Source organism: Polistes dominula, unplaced genomic scaffold (genome assembly GCF_049000335.1).
Source record: "Polistes dominula isolate Pdom_NZ unplaced genomic scaffold, Pdom_raw_medaka contig_305, whole genome shotgun sequence".
In the NCBI taxonomy this organism is placed as follows: domain Eukaryota; kingdom Metazoa; phylum Arthropoda; class Insecta; order Hymenoptera; family Vespidae; genus Polistes; species Polistes dominula.
In genome coordinates, this window is record NW_028301053.1 from 117851 (window position 1) to 140263 (window position 22413).

General features: G+C 38.2%; 2 protein-coding genes across 2 annotated transcripts; both read left to right on the forward strand.

The window, feature by feature from the left end:
• Positions 1-10098: 10098 nt before the first annotated feature.
• Positions 10099-12063, forward strand: LOC107073522 (uncharacterized). The gene has a single exon (XM_015334211.2). It carries the CDS (start codon positions 10099-10101, stop codon positions 12061-12063), a length of 1965 nt encoding a protein of 654 aa, XP_015189697.2.
• Positions 12064-12111: 48 nt separating this feature from the next.
• Positions 12112-12633, forward strand: LOC149031528 (uncharacterized). Its single transcript, XM_089175728.1, has one exon. It carries the CDS (start codon positions 12112-12114, stop codon positions 12631-12633), a length of 522 nt encoding a protein of 173 aa, XP_089031854.1.
• Positions 12634-22413: the final 9780 nt, after the last annotated feature.

The following is a 22413-nucleotide window of genomic DNA, read 5'->3' on the forward strand; positions in this document are numbered from 1 at the left end:
CGCCGAAGTTAAGTTAGACAGCTCGGCACACACTGCATCCAGCTTTTGCTCCGACGTGCCTGGCCAAGCACAGGGATCTCGCGAGGAAGCAGCAGGTTTCGTGTCGGGCGAGGCGCTGCGGGGAGCACGCCGAACCACACAGATGTCAGGTGGGGCATGCTCCATGAGGCTGTCAGCCGTGGCCGCAAGCTCGTCCAGCTTGGCTGAGCGTAGAAGGTGGAGGAGTTGGGTTATGTGGGGGGGAAGAAGATCTAGCCACCGGACCCGGAGCACGTCGTCACCGACGGAACTCCCGGCGAGGTGTCGCATCCGTCGAAGAAGTTGAGACGGCGTTCGGTCCCCCATTGACAACCCCGAAAATAGGCTGTGGAGACGCTGATGCATGGTGTCCCCAAATCTGGCCAATAAGTGCTTCCGCAGGTTGGCGTATTTCTCGAACCTCGGGGGGCGCTGGAGAACATCAAACATCTCCTCCGCCGTTTCGGGATCAAAAGCTGCTACAGCCGCGTGATAGCGGTTCGCATCGGAGACCACGTCATTGTGATGGAAAAGCGACTCCATCTGCACGAGCCAGACCTCCGGACTGCGACGCGAGAACCGCGGCCACGGATAGCTCGCGGGGCGCCGAGCGTCGGGGGGGGGGGGCGGCAGCAGAGGAGATCGCCGGGGCGGGGGCGGAATGGCCCAAGTGTGCTTGAGAGGTCTCTTCAGGACCGGTCCCCTCCAAAACTGAAGCTCCGACTGGTTCGGAAGCCGTCCCAGGAGCCGGGGGGGCCGGGGGGTGGCCAGCTGACCGCTTGGGTCAGTTACAGGCGAATCACGGCGAGCAGACGCGCCGGGCGTATCGCCGGTGACGCGCTGCGAGGCTTCTGACCGCGTGATCGGCATGCTATCGATGAAGAAAAGAGAAAAAGAAAACGAGAAAGAAAAGAAAAGAAAAAAAAAACGAAAAAAAGGAAAGAGAATCACGAAGTGAACAGACGAAAGAAAATCACGAGAGAGAAAGATTAAGACGAGAAGTAACGGTAGAAACGAAAAATAGCGAACGAAAGACGATGGGTACCGAAGATAGCCGAGAGGTACCGAAGACAGCCGGGTTCGTACGAACGATAGGTCGCACACGAGAGGGATCCTGCGATGACGTGGCAGGCCGAGTGTACGAGAGGGGACAAGAGACGAGAGACGAAGGTACAAGAAGACAAGATGGCTGCAGAATTCAAGACCTCGGTCGAAAATGGCCGTTAGCCGTTGCCACAAATCAAAATGGCCGTTATAACGGGCGAGTCAGAAATAGCGATAAGATAGCGTTTTTTTCGGCCGATCACGGGCGAAACCGTAAAGAAAAAAATTTGAGACAGAGAAAAGAAGAAAAAAAAAGAGAGAGACCAATCAGACCTGTTTCTGCTAGATCACGTCGGGGTCACCAATGTGGAAGTTGGAGGTGTTCCGTCCAAAGGCCGCGCAGCGTGGCTAGTTATTGACCACTGCAACTGACCAATCACCGTCGCCGGACTAGGGCCAATGGAAACTTCCTTTTTTACACTAGTGATCCACACAGAGAACAGAAGTGACCAATAGAAATAATTAAACAAGCACACGAACGAAAGAGACACAGAGAATTTTAACGGTTAAAGCGAGATATCTTCAAATTCACGGGAGTGAAGAGAATATCGACTGACTGGAATAATGTGCCGCACACGAATGGACGAAATCGATCCAGCTTTCGCTGAATCCTAGATCATCGGGGCGCGGAGGACGACGCGCCGAGATCACGCCACGTTGATCCGCCAATCAAGGCCTCGGGTCGAGATCCCGCCACAAGCTCCGGCCAAATCCGGCGCTGCCACCCTCTGGACCGGCTACGTGGCCGAGCGGATTTTCCCCAACCGGAAGCGCGCATTTCCGGCGGTTGCTAGTGACCTGAAGGTTGGTGCCGGTATACAGAGAGGTGTCAGCACCGTCCTGGTGAGAAGCGCCGCAACCTGATGAGTCGACCGAGAGGTGTCAGCACCGAGGAGGTGTGGGACGCCACAGATTATTCGTATTTATTTTGAATTTCCCCGTATAACCTTAGCGCGTTCAGATACACCCTTCTTTCTCGTAAATACAAAAAAAACCGCGATGCAAGAAATAAATTTAAAAAAATAGAAAAACATATTGCACTAAAGATAGATAAATATTCTATGGTACATTATCCATGTAAAAAGACAAAGAGAAATTTAAGGCTTCGTCCTTATGTTAAATAATCTTTGGATTATACGTTAAAAGGAATAAGGTTTAATAAATTCAAAATATCTTTTTATTTGCAAAAATAAAAAAGGATAAACTTTAACTGATTCAAAAATAATAGAATATTCTTATGATTAAATATTTTACTTTATAAGGCGTTTTATTTTGCAATAGAATTACTACCTGTAATTATACTTATACTAGGTATGTAATTATACTACCTCGTTCATATACTTGCCTATTTAAATGAGTAAGCAAGTATTTAAAAAATAATAAGGGAATTTTGAAAAGAAGGAAAGAGTATTTTAATAAAATCAACTATTTTTAGAATTATTTATGAAAGTTTATTCTAGAGTAAATGCATTGATTAGAAAGCTACATCAAATTTGTTAATTACGTCCTGTTTGTTTTTATACATGTAGTATTTTTTATGGTATCGTTTTTGACGCAAATCCTTTTGTTGTAGTTGGAATTGCTTGGACGAGAAAAATCTTTATAATTCAATCTGATTTAGTACAGAAAAGTCCAGGTATAGACGAGTTAGTATGTGTTTACTAAATTAAAATCGAAGTTGAGGATGAGATACAATGGCTAAAATCGTTTAAAAACTTCTATTTTTTTCTGGTATTTGCTGTTGGACAGATTTAAAGGGGTATTTTGTTGTTAAATAATTTTATGAGACTACTGTAATCCATGATCAACTAGTTTGTCAAAGGGCAAATACAAGAAAATGATAGAATTTTTAACATAATTAATAAAATTCTTTTGTTCGCAGGTCAAAGTTATCAAATCGTGTAAGGCCTTATTACATCGTTTTATCAAATCTATGATAGCATTATGATCAATCGGATATCCTAAAAGAAATTGACCGTAAATACAGGATACATGTTGAATAAATCGATAATACTCTATTTGGTGATCTTGTAGATGTTGTTGAACCTGTTGTTGTTTAGACGTAATTACCATTGCACTCTTTTGTTCCAATCTTTTCCTCTTTAATGCCGGTCCTTCTTCTTCGCTTATCGATTGTAAAGATCCAATAGCTTTCAAAATAGTATAACCGTTTTGAAATTGGGATGACCCGTATCTGCTAAAAGGCAAGCAACCATTTGCGGAATTAGCAGCAGTATCTGCTGCTTGCTTAATCGCTCGTAGCTTTTCTTTGTTTTTGAAGCAGCCTCTTTACGTCGACTCTGGTATTTGCAGATCTCGTCCTACTGCCGCCTTGCTTTCACCATCGTTCATTCTTTTAATTGCATAAAGTTTTTCTTCTGTTAGATATTTCCGCTTCGTACTTTTCAATGGTTTCGATGTTGTACCCCTGTTTGAGGGGCTCCTTTCGTTATTCGTACTCTTCTTAATTGTTTGCGAAAACATTGTTTAAAAAAAATATCTTTTACTGTTAACTATATATAAATAAATATATAAGTATATAGATTTATTTATTTACCAACTGGAGGACAATGTAAAAAACTAAATAACTAGCAGTTGTTTTCTATTGAAACTGCTTGACTGTGTTTTAGTCTTAGTTTCTGTCTTTCTCTTTCTTCAATTTGTTCCTTTTCTGCCTTAAGATCACAAAAAACAATTACAATTCACCGATAATGGAAGAAAATGTTCTCAGCAGAACAAAAAAACTCAATTTATATAGACTTCTTGAATTTAAACGAAATAAAAACTCGATAACAGATGTCTCTTAGACTAGTGATCGTTAAGAAATCATTGACCACGAAATTTCTTTGTCGACTGTTTGGCTAATACTATATTGCTCGCGGTGTTCAACTTGAATCTTTATACTAAATATTTCTCAGCAGGGTTTGTCCCCATCTTTACTACTCTATTTTCTATTGGTCAAGTATCCCAACTACATAACACTCTAAACCTATTACAAGTGTAAGTTCTCCCACCAGCTTCAAAGAAATACTTTTACCCTATCGCGAGTATCAGTAGCTTAGCCCCCACCTATTATCATCGATAAATACAATCTTTTATCTCACTCTATCTTATTCCGCCGCAAGGTTCAGGCCCTCTTTCCCTTTACGACACCGCCCTATTCTAGCACATTAACTCTCCTTTCCTTTTCTTTTTTTTTTCGCATCATCTCTTACTCTCTCAAACTATTTCTTCGTCTTTCTCTGCAAATACTGCTCTTTAAAAACCACCGTATTGTCGTCTTTGTAATTACAATATCAAATCTTAACTTTTTTTAACAGCCCCTGAATACGATAGGCCCAGTAGTCCATTAACGTGTCTCTCTATATACATTTGCATCTGTTAATTTCTGCTTTTTTTGCGAAATCTCTTTCAAACTTTTAATTCTTTCTTTTAAAGCTTAATTTCCTAATTTTTTTTTACTGGCTTTATACTTTACACTTTTTAACCTGTTGACGAATTACGATAATATTAATAAGATTGATAAACATATCACAACAATGGTCTTAATAACTTTATTTTCCTCGAGTAGGTATCTGTTATTTTTTTTTTTAAGAGCAAGTATTTTTAATAAAATTGGAAAAGGTTTAAATCGTTTGTTTTCTAACAAATTTTTGAGATAATATTATTAGTAGTTTCTATTTTCAAATAATCGATTTTATGTTCGACAACTGTTTTTTTTTAACTTTGAATTTACAGGTAATTTTTAAATAATAAACATTTGAATTAATACGACTTTCTTAGTTTCTTTTCATTTTTAGAAATATGTGGATTAATTTACCGTCGAAGAAGATCGTTTAAAAGTATCTAAGTTCTGTATAAAAGAAATATTATTTTAATTTTATTAAAAATTATCATTAAATATATTAAATAATTTTAAATTTATTAATAAAGAATACATTGTATTTTTCCATGTCATGTCCAACAAATATGTTTGTCTTTATTGCTTTTGAACACGCATTTCTAGACACAGTTCTCTCTTCACATATATAAACATAGCTGCGATTTGACAAATTGTTAGAAATAAAACGTAAAAATCTGTGCAGAAATATAAAAAAATTTTTATTGTACCTTATCCGTTTGAAAGGAAAAAGAGAAATTTAAGACCTCGTCAGTATATTAAAGAATCTTTTAAAGATTCTGAGTATGCTTAAAAGATTTTGATTTTTCTTAATACGTTCTTACATACATTCTTAGATCCCTTTTTCACTACACACACATTTAAAAAAAAAACAAGATTCTAGAAATTGATTTTTAAAAAATGATAAATAAATCCTACGCCTAAGCTAGCAAAATATTTCATTATAAAAATCAATACATTAGGGAATTATTTTTTTCCTTTAAATACTCTCCTAATTATGATTTATAAAGAAATATTCAGGTTCTCACAACGCTTAATGGACGGAAAGATCAAAGAAATAAACAGCTTTTTTTCAAATAAATAAAAGAAAGTAATATTATCTTGGAATTTAAGAACATCCTTTGATGATTGTTAGTTATTTCAAATTAACGCGTTTAAACTTGACGCGTTCAGATACAAAAATACACCTACTCTTCTGAAAATATTAATAATTTATAATAAATATTTTATTAATATTATTGGTACCTGAAAGGCCAGTCTGCTATACAGATGGGGCTAAAGCGAGTTCCAACGCGAAATCAGGGGTTTGGTCTGGAGGGCCTCGGACCGAATTGTCCTACACCCTAACCGGTATCGCCTCTGTTCTTCAGACGGAGCTGTTTGCCATTTTGGCCTGCGCCCACAGTATCCTATGGCGCAAATATTTTTTTCTTAAAACATTTATTTTATTTCTAAGTTTATTACATTTAATAAATTTAAATATGTTAGTAAGTTAACGCAATAGTTGAGAGAGCGTTCGCACTTCTACGTGTTACTCGAAGGACGTACCGATGAGAAGAGAGAAAAAAGAATGAACACTAAGACAAAGGGACAGTGGCCCTAATACAAAGGAATGCCTAATCGAGCCAGAAGGGCGCACACGCATCATTACCCTGTCGATAAGTTATAGATGGATCGCATATCGACTTGTGCACCGGCACACCAATTACCGACAGTATAAAAACAAATATTTTAATATAAAATATTTTTTTCTTTAAACATTTAGTTTATTATATTTATTAAATTTAAATAATTATACATTTATTATTCTTATATACTACTTAATATTTATTATCTATACTATTAATTTTACTTTTCTTTTGGTTGTTATTGTTTATTAATATATATTTTATTATTTTATAAAATTCTTTATATGTATAATTTGCGTATTAAAAATTACGTGTTTTCATGGTTACGACTTATGTTTCTAATAAAATCGCATTCTAGGCGGTAGCCATAGATAGCTGAGTGGTCTAAAGTGCTATGCATTTTAACGGCCTCTGAGAGGTCAACTCGTATCGATGGATCGAGTCCAGTCGGCTACGAACTCATAGGTGCTAGGTCCTTAGACATTCTTTCTGCATTAAGGCGAACCGTAAAAATAAATGAAGAAGAACGGACTACCTATTAACTGAAACCTCTTTAAAAAATAATAAATAGACCGCGAATAAATAATAAATAAATAGTAGAACCTATTAGGGTGCTACATAATTTTTTCTTCCTGAATTTGAAAAAAAAAACTGCACCTAATTAAAGTCTCTTATTAGTACTATTTCTTATATTTTTATTGTAATTAAATAATATATTTAAAAATTATAAATCCCAATATTTTAATATAAAATATTATATTCTCAAAATATTTAATTTTTTTTAATTTTATTATATTTATTATATATTCTTTTTTTAATTTCAAATAATAATACGGGAGTAATCTCAATACAGGGTATGTAAAATACAAGAATCAAAAAAAGAAGACGCAAGGTGGTTAGGTAGCTAGAGCACAATTAATATTTATTGAAGTATTTACGCAGAAGCATTTTCAGCTGATGCTTAGAGCTAATATCATTAACTGATTCAGGCAAAGAATTAAGAAGCCTAATAATCCGAGGAATAATTGGAATTACATTTTTTTACAGAAAGGCAACTTATTGTTTATAGCTCATTTGGTAGCATTTTATATCTGTACGATTCAAAAGGATCATACGGTAATTAGCAGTATTCAAAATTCGCGCGCATCCACCTCCATCGATTAAAGGTCTCGATCGATACTCATGGTGAGCATCGATCAACTACTAGTAACTACCGAAGCGCCCCTCTAGTCACCCCCACCTCACTCCTCCCCACTTCTTACACCCAGTCCGTACGCCCTGCGGGGCAAGTACAAAGGACCTCCGCCCAGTCCATTCTAGAAAGCCTGTGAATACATATCGAAATCAAAGGAGTTAAGTTAAGTTAAGGAACATAAGCGAAGCGAGCGAGAGGTGAGATCTTTCCATTATATACATTTTATATCGACGGTATTTTCCCGCGTGGTAATACCACGCGGTGGACTCTCATTTTTATAATTAAAATACATCCAGGGTTTTTATGCCGCAAGGCTTTTCCCTGACGAGCCAATAAAAAAAGGCATTGTTTCTTTGTTTGGCTCAACCACGTGTTTTATTTTATACCTTAATCTAATCCTTTATTCTCCACTTCATAGCATATAAGTAATGATCAGAGGAATTTTCATTGAAGAATCTTTGGTCAGAACATTTTGGTGCAATCCTGTAAGGTGCGAGTTCCCGACTTCTGATTTACGAAGCAGTGAATAGACTATCACCACGCCGAGCAAACCGATTAGAGAACAACGAAGTCGAGAAAGTCCGCCATCTCGCGAACATCTTCATCGCCCAGCTCAACCATCGTCACGAAAGATCTAGAAACGAGATAAGTAGTTTCAATTATCCGTGTGTGCGCCTATGCGTACACACCTTTGTTCATTAACATATATTTCAAGTGAAACTGCGCCTTCGAATCCAGTAGAAGTTTGCAATTTCGAATATCATTATTCATTTATTGATCTTTTGTAAGAAATTTCACATGAAGCTTTGAATCGACATATGAATAATTTAATTATTAATATCAACGGTAGAAACGTATAGATTCACGAAATAGTTATTTCTTAATCACGCGGAAATCGCTTTATCCTTGTACAAATAACGATAACATTTTCGGCGGTCCCACCGTCACGCCGTATTTCTTTATTTGAACGATCGACTAGAGAACGAAGACGCCGCGACGTGTAGAGGGTTTCTCTATAGTGAAAAAAGATTAGATTAAAATTTTTGCGACTTGCTTCCCTTCATTGAACATTTATCAACGGCTACGTAAACTAATAACTACTTCCGGTTAGCGTGATTCCCTAGTCTTCTAGTAACTTAAGAGGGCGCGATCTTCGGTCGTACCGCCATAGTCGTCTCGCCGGTCACTCCATCTATCGGCATACAGCTAGCGACGATCGCATACCCCCTCCATCGGGCTACCACTGACAATAAACGGACACCCCCTCCAACGATTTACGGCAGCAGGACCGTACTCGCGTGATCAAGAACCCAACGCACGGCCATATACTCGTGCAAAGGAAATTTTTATAATATCATAAATTCATTTGAGTAGATTTCGAAGAGTAGAATAGTTAATAACGGTTCGTGATTGCATCGCAAAAACAGCTCGGACAGCTCGAACAAAAACGGCTAGTTTTAGAATTGGGTTTAACGCACGTCGAAAATCTAATCAATGAAGGAAATCTAAATAAGCAGGAATTAAGAAGGCGCTACGAACGACTTGCACCACTAGTAGAGAAATACGAAACCTTGTATGAAAAGTGCGTTACTGCTATCAACGAAGCAGGAGGAGTCGATAGTTTAACTCCAATCATAGAGAGATATTGCGCGATCGGAGACAAACTTCATTCAAACGATACCGCCACAGTTAACAACCCGAATAACGCTGACGAAAGCAACGATATCATGAAAACCCGCGATCAACAAATACCATTACGGCGTATTGAGATCCCGCAATTCGACGGGAATATAGGGAAATGGATCCCATTTAAATCTAGCTTTTTAACCCTCGTAGACACGCGTAGTGATATATCGGATTTAGAAAAACACGTATACCTTCGCGACTCCCTTCGCGGCGAAGCCCTTCAAACGATCGAGCATTATCAATTAACTGGGGAAAAATATAAGGACGCGTGGGGAGCTTTACTGAAGGCGTTCGATGTGCCACGGATACTATTAGCTCGGGTAATCGACGCGTTAATCGACATATCCCGACCGAAGGCCGGATCAGCAAAGGACGTAACGGCATTCTTGAACGAACTGCGTTCTCACATCTCCACACTCGAGACATATAATGTAAGTTCGGTGGTCTGGCCAGTACACCTGGCTAAACGCGAGTTACCCCCCGAGATGCTGCAAGAATGGAATAAACCGATAGATTCCGACGAATATCCGACTATCGAGCAATTCTTTAATTTTTTAACCCGATATGCGCGTGCGTGTGCTCCGCTGGAAACGTCATCAACATCCGCGAACCTCGAACCCCACGCGAAACGTGGATATCCCGAGAAGGTGAATTTACGACCGCGAAAACGACAGGACACACGTCCGACATGCACATTTCTCACTCGTACCATGACGAAGTGTATTCTTTGTAGACGAGCTGAACACCCTTTATATTGCTGCCCTCGATACAATAATATGACGGAACAAAATAGACTGACAGTGGTCAAACGTCATAGATTATGTCAGAATTGCTTACGGACGCATCGAGGTCCATGCAACGCTTCTCATTGCCAAATATGTGAACGACCCCATCATACATCACTACATAGGAATACTATCCAACGGAAGGCCGCGATAAAGAAGACCCCGACCTCCGCGAAGCAGGAGACCACGTCAACCTCCCAAACTGAACCCACCCCCACGTGACTCACTCCGATCTTTAATAGCAACGCGCGCGGTGTACCGAATCAACTCCTTATGAGCGCGATGTGCCGCGTAAGAAAGGGAGACGGAACTTTCAGACTATGTCGGGCGCTATTAGATACGTGTGCCGCTGCGCACTTCATCACCGAGAAGGTCGCGAGAGACCTACGTTTGCCGATCAAACCATATTCGATCCCTATTTACGCTATCAACGACACCACCACTCAAACGACGGGCATTATCGAGATAAACATTCGATCACTAGATAACGAATATAGTCGAAACCTTTCACTACTCATCGTTTCAAAGATAGCCGATCCGATACCCAGCGAAATCTTCCCGCGAGAACTCATCAAAATCCCGTCCGATCGAAAACTTGCAGATCCCCAGTTCCATTTACCACGACCGGTCGATATCTTGATAGGTTCTGGAGTAACACTAGCGCTCATGACAATAGGACAAGTTTCTTTATCACCAGGACGCGGCGATCTGATACTCCAGAAAACACGATTAGGTTGGGTAGTCGCCGGGGGAATCGAATCTGACGATCGTAAGAGAAATCAAACGTTTTTGGCGACAACCGAATTGAAAGAACAGTTAGAAAAATTTTGGTTATGGGAGGAAGCGAATATAACGCGATCGAACCCGGTAAACGAAATAGACTGTGAAAATCATTATGTCCAAAACACCAAGCGCGATGAGTCAGGACGATATATTGTGCGTTTACCTTTTCGCGAAGAAGGACACGATTACAGTTACCTACGCGGTATAGCTCTACGTCGATTCCATAACCTCCGGAAGAAATTGTACGCGAATACTGAACTTCGGAAGGAATACGAACGAATTATGCAGGAATATATCAATTTAGGACATATGTCGATCGTCGAAGATGAATCCAGAGGGGGTTGCTATCTTCCCCACCACGCCGTTATCAAATCAGCTATAACGACGACAAAAGTACGGGTCGTATTCGACGCTTCCGCGAAAAATGATAAGAGACTTTCTCTCAACGACACCTTATTAGTCGGACCTACAATACAAGACACATTAGTAGAACATTTATTACGATTCCGGACATATCGGTACGTATTAACAGCGGATATTGAGAAAATGTATCGGCAAATATGGATTCATCCAGACTATCGCCAATATCAACGGATATTTTGGTGGCATAACGAACAGATTCGCACGTTCGAACTTAATACGGTAACATTCGGAATAGCGTCAGCACCGTTTCTTGCCATACGAACCATCAAACAACTCGCGAAGGATGAAGGTGCTAATTATCCACTCGGAGCCGAAATACTTAACCGCGATCTATACGTAGACGACCTTATTACGGGAACTGATAATGTCGAAACCCTCGGAAAGATACGCGATCAAACTATTGAAATATTAAAACGAGGCGGTTTTAATACACGACAGTGGGCGTCTAACTTCCGACCGGTACTCGAAAATTTGGACATAAAAAACATCGATGTCGAGCTCTGCTCTGAGGAAAATCCTATTTTAAAGACACTCGGTATTTCATGGAACGCACATCATGATTGTTTAATTTACTCCCTCGCGCCAGTAGATATTCGCGAAAGAATTACCAAGCGACGAATTTTATCCGAAGTCGCAAAGATCTTTGATCCACTCGGACTTCTAGGACCCGTCATTCTAACAGCCAAAATCTTCATCCAAGATTGCTGGAAAATACACATCGACTGGGATGAATCGGTACCCAATACGTTACACACCTCGTGGATAAAGTTCGCAGAACAATGGACATTAATTGACAGTTTAACGATAGAAAGACGCATCACACTCGACGACCCGATTGACGTGCAGGTGCATGGTTTTTGCGACGCGAGTCAATCTGGTTACGGCGGCTGCTTATATGTAAGATCGCGAGATAAATTCGGTAACACATATGTACGTCTACTTTGCGCGAAAGGTCGTGTCGCTCCCCTTAAGAATACCACTATACCACGTTTAGAGCTATGCGGAGCATTAACACTCGCGCGATTACATAGAGAAGTCTGAACTGCCGGCGGATTGAAACCCGACAAGATAACCTTTTGGTCCGATTCGATGATTGTACTGGGTTGGCTGAAAAGAGACTCCAACACGTTAAAATTATACACGGCGAATCGCGTGCGCGAAATACATGAAATCTGTGAAAATATCATATGGCGACATGTGCGATCCGAAGACAACCCAGCGGACGCTTTATCTAGGGGACAACTTCCGCGCGATTTTTTGAGGAACGAGGCATGGTTCCGTGGACCACCCTGGCTCGCGCGACCAGAGACTGAGTGGCCCAACCCGACGGAAGGGGAAATTCTCGAATTACCGGACGTAAAGGAATTGTCGGTATTAACGACGCGAATCGAATCCGGAAATGTATTTCAGCGATTCTCCAACTACGCGCGATTATTGAAAATTATGGCTCGATGCCGACGATGGCTCAAAACTAACTCGTATAAGGGAGAATTGTCGACGGCGAAAATAACAGAAACAGAACGACACGTTTTAAAGATCGTACAAGGCGAACAATTCCACGCCGAAAGGGAAAGATTAGAAACAGCGGGGGAGTCAAGAGCACAAGACTAGCCGCGTTAGATCCGATCCTCGACGAAGAAGGCTTAATTCGAGTGGGGGGCCGACTTCGAAACGCGAATTTAAGTTTCTATGAGAGATGTCCGATATTATTGCCCACACATCATCACGTCACTGATCTCCTTATCCGAAAATTTCACGAACAAAATTTTCACGCTGGCATACAGACTACCCTCTATGCTCTTCGACAACGGTTTTGGCTTCTCGACGGTAAGAATGAAGTGCGAAGAATCGTACGTCATTGCGTGCGTTGCATTCGATTTCGTGCATCCGGCATCCGATATAAAATGGGGGATTTGCCATGCTCTCGAGTGCAGGAAACCACTGCATTCTCCCATGTCGGAGTAGATTTTTTCGGGCCGATCTACGCGAAGGAAAAGAAATACTGTAATAAGGGTCGCGTTAAAATATACGGGTGTATCTTCATTTGTATGACTATAAAAGCGGTACACATTGAATTAGTCAGCGATCTGACTACGGATGCTTTCTTGGCCGCGTTCAGGCGATTTGTGGGTCGAAGAGCTGTTCCAACTCACGTTTATTCTGATAACGGAACCAACTTCGTCGGGGCTAATAACCAGTTAAGGGAGCTATACGCCCTAATGGAATCGAACGAATATAAAAATAAGGTCCGTGATTTCGCGATAGATCATAGGATATCGTGGCATTTCAATCCACCCTTCTCACCTCACTTTGGCGGTTTATGGGAAGCAGCGGTCAAATCTTTCAAACATCACTTTAAACGGGTCGTCGGTGAACTTCTCTTCACGTATGAAGAACTAACTACCTTCGCGATCGAAATCGAAGCTATTTAAATTCACGCCCATTATGCCCCATCTCGTCAGATCCGAATGACGTGACAGCACTAACACCCGCACATTTTTTAGTTGGAAGACCTATTACGACATTACCGGAGGAAGATTATGTTCAAACTCCAGCCAATCGACTGTCCTCCTGGAAACATATCACGAAAGTGCGACAAGATTTCTGGCGACGCTGGCATATTGAGTATCTACGAGAACTGCAGAAACGACAAAGGTGGATACAACCCAAGCAGAAAATCGAAAAGGATACCGTCGTCGTTCTCATCGACAAGAATCAACCTTACATGAGATGGCCGTTAGGCCGGATCGTGAACATACATCCAGGAGAAGACGATGTAGTACGAGTGGTCACCGTGAAGACGGTCCACGGAATTGTCAAGTACAATGTAACAACTATTTTTTCATTGTTAAATCATTGTCTTTAAGACCCAACGGTTCCCTTGTACGTACAAGAAAGTCGCCTGGCCAGCGATAATTCGAGAATGCTGACTAAGTCAGCAAAAATACGCTGAGCGATTCAGCGAATACGTCTAGCGTTATATCATAAGCAATCGAATGAACATGTTCAATAACTTATACAACTAGCGATGTACTTAACTGATTCAATGACCTAGGTTGAAAGTATTGTAAATCGATGATAATAAGCGCACAACACAACACATGTATTAAGAATATCATTGATCGTTACACTCTCAACGGGGGAGTATGTACGATCCAAAAGGATCATACGGTAATTAGCAGTATTCAAAATTCGCGCGCATCCACCTCCATCGATTAAAGGTCTCGATCGATACTCATGGTGAGCATCGATCAACTACTAGTAACTACCGAAGCGCCCCTCTAGTCACTTCCACCTCTCGCCTCCCCACTTCTTACACCCAGTCCGTACGCCCTGCGGGGCCAGTACAAAAGGACCTCCGCCCAGTCCATTCTAGAAAGCCTGTGAATACATATCGAAATCAAAGGAGTTAAGTTAAGTTAAGGAACGTAAGCGAAGCGAGCGAGAGGTGAGATCTTTCCATTAAATACATTTTATATCGACGGTATTTTCCCGCGTGGTAATACCACGCGGTGGACTCTCATTTTTATAATTAAAATACATCCAGGGTTTTTATGCCGCAAGGCTTTTCCCTGACGAGCCAATAAAAAAAGGCATTGTTTCTTTGTTTGGCTCAACCACGTGTTTTATTTTATACCTTAATCTAATCCTTTATTCTCCACTTCATAGCATATAAGTAATGATCAGAGGAATTTTCATTGAAGAATCTTTGGTCAGAACAATATCGTTTTCTGCTATTTTACGTTATATATTTGCGCGTTATAGTTATTATTTATAAGAAGAAAAAAACAAAATATATACGAATAGATTAGAGAAAAACAAGACAGAAAAGAAGATACAAAAAAAAAATAATGAAAAGGTAAATTAATGATAATTTTTTAATCATCTTAATCTCTTCTTTACGAAATTGAATCGAATAAATTGATGAATCACTGAAATTGATTGTACTACTGAAACTGTATCATATTACGTGTATATAATAAACTAAAAAGATATTAGAATATATTTAACATAATGATAATATTTAAAAGGTGTTCCGGTAGAACAAATTTTGTTAAAAAAAAAAGAAAAAAAGGAAAAAAAAACAAATGGATAATAACTCTCAAGTGTCTAATAATATCGTTACATGTGATGTTCAAATTTTTCTACTGTATTACACGATTGATTAAATATAATTGAATACTGAGTAAATATATAAAGTCTTATTAACTTATATATAATATTAAAATTATATATATTATAGTTTGACACACAAATTATGTTTTGTTGTTTCTTCTGTTTTTTTTTTATTTATTTTATTTTTTTTATAAAAAAATTTATAACCTGAGGCATGCATATTAATAAATTTGGATATATATATTCATAAATATAGGTATAAAAACATAAACCAAGGATAACGAAGAATGTTTTATATATATAATTATAATAAAATATAAGTGTGTGTATCAAGAAATAATCTTTTTTTTTTATAGGTGCAATAACTTTTCAATTGTTTTTTTAATTAAAATAACGTTCATAAAATTTGCATATGCATTTGGGAACGTATATACTAATTAATCATTCATTCTCATTTAACAGACATCGTTTGAAAAGTTAGGAAGAAATTTAATTATTTCCTAAATTGTCAAAAAATGGAAAGAATTGTAACGAACGTTAACGAATATGTTTCTCATAGGATGTTTTGTTTTCTATTACACCTTTATACTGTTTTTTATTTATTCATTAATTTTGTATTAAATATTTGCTATACGAAATACGATAACGAAGTGTTGATTTTATAATCGTGTATAGATATCTTTTTTTCAAAATCAACAATAGAAGGAATATTTCTAATGTATTTCATACTCCAAAGATTATTATGATGAGCTTGGTTGTGTGAATTGATAGATTCTAAAACACCATGTAGTTCCTCCTGTTGCTTCCTTGTTTTGTCAGTAGATGCCATGATACCATCAAGCAATTTGGAACCATTGGCTAAGACAGCAAATACATATATATATTTATAGTATGTATAAAGTAAACGTGGTAGTATAACCTCAAAACTTTACCCACGAATATATGAAAAATCACACTTGTCCCAATTAAAATTTATATATCAATTGAAAGAGTCGATTCAACTGTAGACATAGATAAGAGTATTTTTCAATTTCACACAAAAAGTAATTTATAAAGTTTAAGCAAACTAAGGACGATGTGAAGCTAGAGTGTAAAATATATACATAATTATTATTTTATTATTCTTATTTACTATTAATATTTATTATTAATATTATTATTTCCACTTTTTTTTGATGCTATTGTTTATTAATATATATTTGGTGTTCGAGAATGTGAGTGAGAACACTGAAGCATAAGTGGACCAGAGAGTATTGGGTATAATCAAGTTGAAGATAAACAATGTAAAATAAATAGTTGAATATCGATAGCAAGAGCGTCGCACAAAGAAGTAGATTAAGTAATTAAAAAAGGGAAACCAAGAGGCAGTCATCGTTTAGTAGCCGAGCAAAGAAGGCGTTTTATCATCTCGTTGTATTTTTACTTTTTTATATTGAATATATAGCATATCCGTGAAGAGAGGTTTTTCTTTCTAAATCAACCTATTATTAACACCGCGGAAATCGTTTCTTTTTACTTGTTAGATATCCTTTACGAAGACTAATAGGAGAAGGGGAATCCCACATTTGGGGGCCCCTCCGGGATTGTAGAAAGAAAATAGATCTCACGATTGCAATATCAAGTCGTATAAAGCTGTTTTAAGTTGTAAAGTCGCTTTACGGTTACCAACAGTGTGAATCTGATTGAAAAGTTGAAGAAGGGCGCTGCGCGTAAAAGTGGACCACGCGTGAATGCTAGATTATAAGTTGCATAGTAATCGGTAGTGTTGGTGTAACAGTAAGATAGTAAGACGGTAGTAAGTTTTAAAAGTAAGTAAAGAGGCTAGGACGATGGCTCTAGTTAAGGTAAAATATGAAACAAAGGAGAGAGAAGAGGAGAGTGGATGTGAAGAGTGGGACGAAACGATCGTCGAATGCACATCACGAGGAAGACGAAAGCCGGAACAGAAAGGCAAAGGCAAAAATAAAGCAGCTGAAGAAGAAGAAGAAGAAGAAGAAAAAATAATTATATACACAATTGAACAGATTGATTCCATGAAGTTGATAGAGGTAAAGAATGCAGTAAAGAAATTAGGATTATCTACAGTGGGTAACAAGCAGACGCTAAGAGATCGCTTAAAGAACGCGATTGGAATTAAATAAAGTGAAGACGAGGAAGAAGAATCCGAATTCAAAAGCGAACGAGAAGAAGGATCGCATAGAAATTCACAAAACAACAGAAGAAGAGCGGTTGAGGCCACTACGCAGCAATTAGCTTCGTTCAACTTAAGGGATGTAAAAGACAGTCTATCAAACTTCAGCGGAGACAATATGATAACAGTAGATCAGTAGATCAACGACTTTGAAGATACCAGTGCAGTATTGGGTTGAAACGAGTTGCAAAAGATTGTGTACGGAAAGCGTATGCTGAAGGGATCGGCAAGGCAGTTCATCACCTTCGAAAAAGAAATAAAGTCATGGAGCAGTTTGAGGCGTAGTTTAATTAAAGAATTTAAAACCGAGATAAATCAGGCAACGATTCATTCGCAATTATTTAAGCGCAGGCAACAACCAAACGAAAGTAGGTGTAAGTACATTTACAGTATGCGAGAAATCGCGAATCAAGGCAATGTCGATGAAATAGCTCTTATAGAATATATAGCCAACGGTTTACAAGGCGATCGTCGCGATAAGGCGGTTTCGTATGGGTCATGAACACTCACGGAGCTAAAAATCAATATCGAAATATTCGAGAAAAAAAAGAAGGTATTGAACAAGGGATGCGAGATAGAAAGAGATTTCAAAGAAACGTGGCAACGGCGCGCGTTAATTCGTCACCAAAGGTAAAAAGAGATGGTTTGCTACGCATGTAGCCCGATAGAACATAGGTTTCGTGCATGCCCAGATAGAAACAAGGGACTCCAGAGTTTTAAATGTAATGACTACGGATACATAGAACCTTATTGTAATAAGTCGAGCCAACCAGCGGAAAATGTAACGAGCGTCAATTGTCTCCACACTTTTACGGATAGAATTGCGATTAAAATAATTGGTTTATTTGCATATGCGTTATTAGATACGAGAAGCGAAGTAAACTTAATCAATTCAGAGATATAAAATAAGATAGGGAAACCAGCGTTATGTGAAACCGCTCGACGATTTACAGTATTAGGTAACGCGATAACAAAGCTGATAGGGAAATTTGAAGCAAATATCGATATCGAAGGCGATAAGTATGCGACGGATGTATTTTTAGTAGGCCCTTTAGATATGCTTGACGAAGTTTTTCTAGAAAAAGAGCTATTAGGAGAGTTGGACGTTCGTATAAATAAAGGGCGGATAAAAACACAGCGATCTGACGAATGATCCAGCGATACGACTAAGAATGAATCGATTAAGCCAAGCAAATATGGTAGCTGCAACAAAAGTGAGAATGCAACATGTACAGGCGATAAGAGCGCAGACAAGGAAATCGAAAGCATTAGTGCAATGATGAGAATAAGTTATGCACAGCAGATAGATGAGTATTTAAACGAAGGGATAATTCGACCAAGTACGAGCGAATATATAGTCCGGTAGTGGTAGTACCCAAAAAAGACGGAATGTATAGAGTTTGTGTTGATTTTCGTAGATTAAACGCAAAGATAATAAGGGATCGATTTCCAATGCCATTGATCGAGGATTGTATCCATGCGTTGACATGGGCGAAGGTGTTCTCTATAATTGATCTTAAGAATGGATTTTTTCATGTTAGAATAGCGGAAGATAGTCGTAAGTTCACTTTATTTCTTACTAAAAAAAGGTCAATTTGAATTCCTTAAAACACCTTTTTGATTACGCAATAGCCCTACTAGTTTTCTAAGATTTGTTGATGAGGTCTTTGGCGATTTAGTAAAAAGAAAAGTAGTGACAACGTATATGGATGATCTTATTATCCCTGGTGTTGATAACGAGGAGGCCTATGAAAGGTTAGAAAAAACATTTAAAATTGCAGCGCATAGCATTATAAGTTAACTATGTTTATCTTTATGTATAAATATTGTAACTCAAATTAGCTTGATGGTAACTTACATCTTAATATATATGTGGCGTCCCGCACCTGCTCGGTGCTGACACCCAATGGTTAATTATTAGTAGCTCCGTTGTCTTGCACCAGGACGGTGCCGACATCTCGCGGCTGCCAGCGCCATTTTCGGCAGACAAACCCAAAAACTACTAGAGGTGCGCGTGTCTAGCAGCGATACTTTCTGCCTCGGCTTTGTAACCAGACCATAATGTAAAGGCAGCCGATTGGTCAGAACTTCTTACGTTGAACTGCAGTATCTGTTGATATTTTAGGAAAGACATGATTGGTATCATTAAAATATTATGCAAAAAAATCCAACTAAACGTACAACTTATAGATTATTTTACAATTTTTTTTTTGAACCAATAATTTCTTTTTATCTCATACATATTTTTTTACAGGAGAAGAACTAATCAAGAAAGTTATTGCGATAAGCTTCTAGGCATACCGGCTAATGACTCGTGCTAATGAAGATATTAATATTTTCCGATGCAGACAGCTATATAATCATTACATTGATCAATAAATTGAGTATTTAAAAATCAAAAGTGACAGATTAGAATATATAAAATTTATTCAGATAACTTCGTTCTGAGGTGTACAAACATTTGAACGACGCTATAATCTTTAACATAGATGCTGCGAAATACGCTTGCAATAAAGAAGCAGTTTTTTCGTTAAAAAAGCCACCGCAACGCGGGCTTGAGGCACCCCTAGTACGAATAAAATTATAAATTTCCTAATGTTTTCTACTTCTTTTCCTCCTCTCTTCTAATTAGTCCTGGTATATTTTTAAGTTTATAGACAATTTCAAAAAGATTGATATTCTTGCTACACCGAAGTCTATCTTTCATAAAATTATTTTAAAAGTCTTTTCGACGTTCTCGATTTTCGTACCTTTCCTATTTCTGCCACATTTAACAGACTTCGACTCTTCATTCTGTCTACAAGGTAACTCATTTCTCCTTCTTCTTATAAACCTTACAAGGTCTTAGGTTTAAAATTCTTTTCGAATTACTTTATTACTTCTTCTGTTTTTTTTTAAGATCTATATTATGAAACGTAGCGTTTTCATTTCTTTAGTTCTATAGATACGTTTAGTTATCGCGGACTCGGCTATTTGTCTATGCCACGTAGGTCGTTATTGGTCCGATGCAATCTTATATATTAGTGTCTTGCTTTAGATACTCAAATGTTTGCCATTCCTTCGCAAAGGATTTTTGTCATAAACTTCTTTACTGCACTTAGAATGCTAATTCCGCGGTTCTTCTTTATGTCGTTCTTTGAAACTTTTTTGAATATAGGTATTGTTATACTCTCTTTTCACTGCACTGGTACTTTTTTCATTTATAATTTTTTTGATGGGAATAACTATTCCTTTTGTGACGTTCCGCAACGATTCGCAACCCAAATTTTTCACTTCAGTGATTCAAATCCAGATACGCGAGACATTATTCCAGTAGTTCGCCCAATAACAATAGAAACAATTATAGGTAGTAAACATAATTGAATAACTATTACTTGCATTTCTCGCATATTCATTCTTTTTACTGAAATAAACTTTTGGAATGAATGTCCCGTGCAGGATACAATCCTGAACCATAAATTATCCCATAAAGAACCTTTCCCTAGTATAAAGAACACCATTCTACCTCCTGCAGCACACATGCCTTTCCCCACTCCAATTTCATACTTTAAAATCTGATACTACTCTAAGACTTTTCGTTGCACCAGTATCCATCATCACAGTAATATTTCTTGCTGAGTAGAGACCTTTCTTTTAACCAGCATTGAATGGCAATCAATGATTAGATAAATGTCGAGGGAAAAGAGTCAAATTCGAGACTCGTAATGTAACAGTCTAAAAGGTTTTCAATAGCCACTAACATTCTCCCATTTCCTTACATGGACCCTCTTCCTAACTCACATATTTTACTGACGCATAGACGTAGAAGCACTACTAATAAAAAAAATACATCTTCAGAGATTTCCTTCACATTCACAATGTCCAGAACCTCCGCGTATGTTCTAAATAAGAAACCTAACATAAAAATGAAAACTATGACGCAGGGAGAAAACCCTTACCGAATCCTGGAAAATGACAATACCTCGTTGCAACTGAATATTAATTTATTAACCATAAATCTTTTCCCACGACTGAGTGTCGCCAGGTTAAGGCACTGGTAAAGGTCACGTAGGCTTAACGGAAATATTAATCACTAGATCTTTCTGAAACCAAGGATAATAATTCACAATTCTCGCTTGACGACAATGTAACTCGCAAACCTACGTGTATGATCGAATGCATGACTTATATGTGAACTTATGAATAAATGGTCTCCATATTGAATCGTGTTAAGTATATAGCTTATCAAAGGATGATAAAATTGTTATTAATAATTGGTAATTGTTCGAGAATAATAAGAAGTTATTGATTAAAAATTCACGATGTAATCGAGTAATAAGAGACAAAATATTATGAATATGATGAAGGTAGAAATCTACAATCGTTAAGCTGCGAGAATATATAGATATATATAGAATACGTAAAAATATATTAGATTTGTAAATGTATTAGTTGTCCACAAGGACAAAAGAGTTTTCTCGAACGAGGATCCTCAGGACGCTTGGTCCAGCTAAAGATTAAGAGTGGGGGTACCAGAGCTACCCCTTCCACGAAGGACTTTCGAGGGCTATATAAGCCAGAGTTTATCGCCCCCACACTCACTTACAGTTTCAACCTTACTTACGGATTTTCACTAAACATATAGTTCAACTTGCAGTTTTCATTTTTAACTTACAGTTTCACTTTCAACTTACGTTTTTCATTTCAATAGTCACTTATAGTTCCAGTCATTTTAATACTTATAGTTTAACTTATAGTTCAACTCCAATTTATATTTTTAACGTTACTACTAGCTATCAGCTATATAATATTTAAATATTATTTGATCGATCAGTTATAATAAATAATTAATTTCGGGTCCTTGAGTTTTTCGACCCCTTTGGAAAGAAACCAGCCCAAGCCTCCTGTGCAATCTCGAAAGCAACTAGCAACTGTACCTAAATACTGTAAGTCACCAATCATTTATTTATCATTAAATTGTTTTTAAATCAGAGCTGCGGTCCACATATCTACTCCTTGCTTTAAAACCTTCCCCCAGCCACCCTCTTATCGTACGCTTTTTGCCAGACTATATCACTATTTTAAACGAGAAACGAACTAGCCTG

Bases quoted from the DNA above. Each gene is read 5' to 3' on its own strand.
- LOC107073522 (XM_015334211.2), top strand. From the start codon at position 10,099: ATGTGCCGCGTAAGAAAGGGAGACGGAACTTTCAGACTATGTCGGGCG.
- LOC149031528 (XM_089175728.1), top strand. From the start codon at position 12,112: ATGATTGTACTGGGTTGGCTGAAAAGAGACTCCAACACGTTAAAATTA.